This window comes from Pteropus vampyrus, unplaced genomic scaffold (genome assembly GCF_000151845.1).
Source record: "Pteropus vampyrus isolate Shadow unplaced genomic scaffold, Pvam_2.0 Scaffold19, whole genome shotgun sequence".
NCBI classification, from domain to species: domain Eukaryota; kingdom Metazoa; phylum Chordata; class Mammalia; order Chiroptera; family Pteropodidae; genus Pteropus; species Pteropus vampyrus.
This window is the reverse complement of record NW_011888800.1, coordinates 15171282-15174240: the sequence shown is the minus strand read 5'-3', so window position 1 is coordinate 15174240 and position 2959 is coordinate 15171282. Positions and strand designations below refer to the sequence as shown.

Here is a 2959-nt window from a genome sequence, read left to right as displayed (position 1 = left end):
GGAACAAAATAACTGGATAGAGACTAGAGAAACATGACAACTGCATGCAACACAGGATCTTGGGGTTTCTTTTGCTATAAAGATCCTGTTGGAACGATAGAGAATATCTCAAGGTCTGTAGATTAGACATGATATTGTTTCAGGGTTAATTTTCTGACTGTGATACTGACGCTGTGGTTATGTAAGAGACTTCCTTCTTGTTAGGAAATGCACACTGACGTGTTTAGAGAAAAGCGAGGGTGAAGAGGGGGTGCAGGGGACGGAAGAAGGAAGGAAGAGTTTCCCTGGAAGGGGTGCTGTTGCCACAGGGCTTACACCACAGAGTCAGCCCCTCTCAGCCCAGACTCCTGAAGGAAGGGAGGCAGGTGCTTCCCCAGTAAGCGTCAGCAGCTCTGGGCTGAAGAAAGGCCCAGCTGAGAGGATTAGAGGAAGGAGACATGCGCACAGCCTCTACCAGGAAGGGAGTAACACTCTACAAGGAGGAGAAACCACATGACCCCCAACCTGCAAGGTTTCTAACCTACACGATGAGGGGCCTGGACTAGACTGTCTCTTCAGCCCTTTCCACTACTTCGTGAAAATTTGTCTCCCTCAGAAACTCATCAGTGACAGACTCTCTATCAGCCCGTCAAAAACTCTTTCTCAGACGTGGTCCCATAGTGTAGCAGTTAGCACGTCTGTTTTACACATAGAAGGTTTTGGGTTCGTGGTCTATGGTCTATGGCCATGCCACCCTGAACAAGCCTGATGTCTGATCTTGGAAGCTAAGCAGCGTCTGGCCTGGTTAGTACTTGGATGGGAGACCACCTAGGAAGACCAGGTGCTGTAGGCATAAATAATAATAAACTAAAAAACAAAACAAAACAGAAAACCCTCTTCCTCAAGAAGAAGGCTATAGCTCCAGCCCCTGAGAGACTGATTTTTAGAGCTCCTTCCTGGGTGTAGGGACATTCTGTAGATCATATGTTTAGACTTTTAAAATACTGCCTTGTAAAATACAGCCCCTACCCATCCCCAGGGGCTGTGCTCCGGGCCAATGCCAAGACCTCCTGAACTAAGCAACAGGACTGAACCCTTAATAAAAGATTTTCAGTGGATCAAAAAAAATGTAAGTTCTCAGTAAAAACACGGGGGTCTGATTTGGTGGTTTGCGCTTTCTTTCCTGCAGTGTGTAAATGGGTGTCCTACCATGTCCCAGGCCTGTGCTAGGCATTGGGGGGGATCAGTTAAAAGTCACAGTGCCTTCTATCAAGCAGTGTGGGCTGCACATTATGGCACCTGCGAGACAATTTTTGTAAAGTCACTTTTCCTTGTGACTAGAAAATGGTAGGTAAAAAGAACCAGAAACCCTAGCTTTGCTCCCAATTAGTTGTATAAACTTTTATAAGCCAAATAACCTCTGTGAGCTTCAGTCTCCTCACCTGTTAAATGGGGATAACGAGCTCACTCTGCTGTGTGCTGCCTGCCTCGCAGAGCTGTGGCCCTTCAGCCAGAGAATCCTAGACAGTGCTTTACAAACACGAAATAGTCTTGTTGTTAGTTCCTCAACATGCATATATGAAAGTGCTTTGAAAACTGGGGGGTCTCAAACACAGAGAATGACAGTGTTGTCTACCTTCTGCTGAGGGCACAGTAGTGAAGAACAGCAGACTCAAGCTGTGGCCACAGAGAAAAACCAAGTTTTTCTGGTGCCAGCATGTGGCTCAGAGCCTGGTCCTTGGCGACAGAATTGACCGTGGCCTTGTCCTTCCAGTGCACCAGGTGGCGGAGCGGGTGGAGGCTCTGGGGCAGTTTGTCATGAAGACCAGGAGGACCCTCAAAGGCCACGGGAACAAAGTACTCTGCATGGACTGGTGTAAAGATAAAAGGAGGATCGTGAGCTCATCTCAGGTACGTGGCACCTGTTGTGTGATTGTGAGCAGGTTTCCGATTGTATAGCTAAGGGAGATAAGAGCTGCCTTTAAAAAAAAAACAACAACCCTTTGTGATCTTTCTGACTCTTCTTATTCTCCAAAAGATGTGAGTTTAGCATGGTTCAGAATTCTCTTTTATACTGCAGAACTTCACGAATTTGGAAAGATTTGGAATTGGTAATACCTGAAACATTGTAAACTCTATTTGACAAACCATTCAAAATTATTTCTTCCTGAGCATATTTGGTAGCCTTATTTGTGAGTAAAACCATTTTTAAAATAGTGGGGATTTTTTTTTTTTTCTAAAATTTAGGGCATAAGTGGTTGAGATTCCACCATGGCTTCTTTCAGTTTAAAAGTTCAGCAACCTAAAAGCAACAAATGAACAGAACAAACAAACAGAGACTCATGGACATGGGCTATAGACTAGTGGTTACCAAAGGATAGAGGGTGAAGGAGGAGGGGGAAGGTAGACGGAGTAGGGGGAGGGTGAAGTGGGTAAAGGGGATCAAATATATGGTAGCTGAAGGAAACTGGACTTTGGGTGGTAAACACACAATAGAATATACAGATGTCAAATTATAATGTACACCTGAAAATTATATAATTGTATTAACCAATGTTACTCCAATAAACTTAATTTAAAATGAAAAAGATCATCAACTTTTATGCTCTAAATAAAACAAATTTAAGATTGTGAAGTATAATTTTTTGAAGTATAATTTTTCATTTAATTTTATATAGTTGACATAGTTTATTTTACATCTTATATATTAGTTATCTATTGCTGCACAACATATCCCAAATTTTAGCAACTTAAAACAACAGATATTTATTATCTTATGTGGTATCTGGGAATCAGGAACCCAGAGCAGCTTAGCTGGGTGGTTCTGGCTCAGGATCCCTTGTGAGGGTGCAGTCAAGATGTTGGTCAGGGCAGCAGTCATCCAACAGCTTGACTAAGGCAGAAACTCATTTCCAGAATGGCTCACTCACAAAGCTATTGGCTGTAGGTCTTAGTTCTGAGCCATGTAGACCTTCCCATA

At 43.4% G+C, this 2959-nt stretch overlaps 1 protein-coding gene and 1 pseudogene across 1 annotated transcript in view; both read left to right on the top strand.

The window, feature by feature from the left end:
* GNB5 (G protein subunit beta 5) overlaps nt 1–2959 on the top strand; it is a 43706-nt gene that overhangs the window by 17908 nt on the left and 22839 nt on the right. Inside the window, exon 2 of the mRNA XM_023527720.1 lies at nt 1754–1890. Within this exon, the coding sequence (XP_023383488.1) occupies nt 1754–1890 (137 nt within the window). The remainder of the gene's footprint in view (nt 1–1753; nt 1891–2959) is intronic.
* Nucleotides 717–832, top strand: LOC111736417 (annotated as a pseudogene).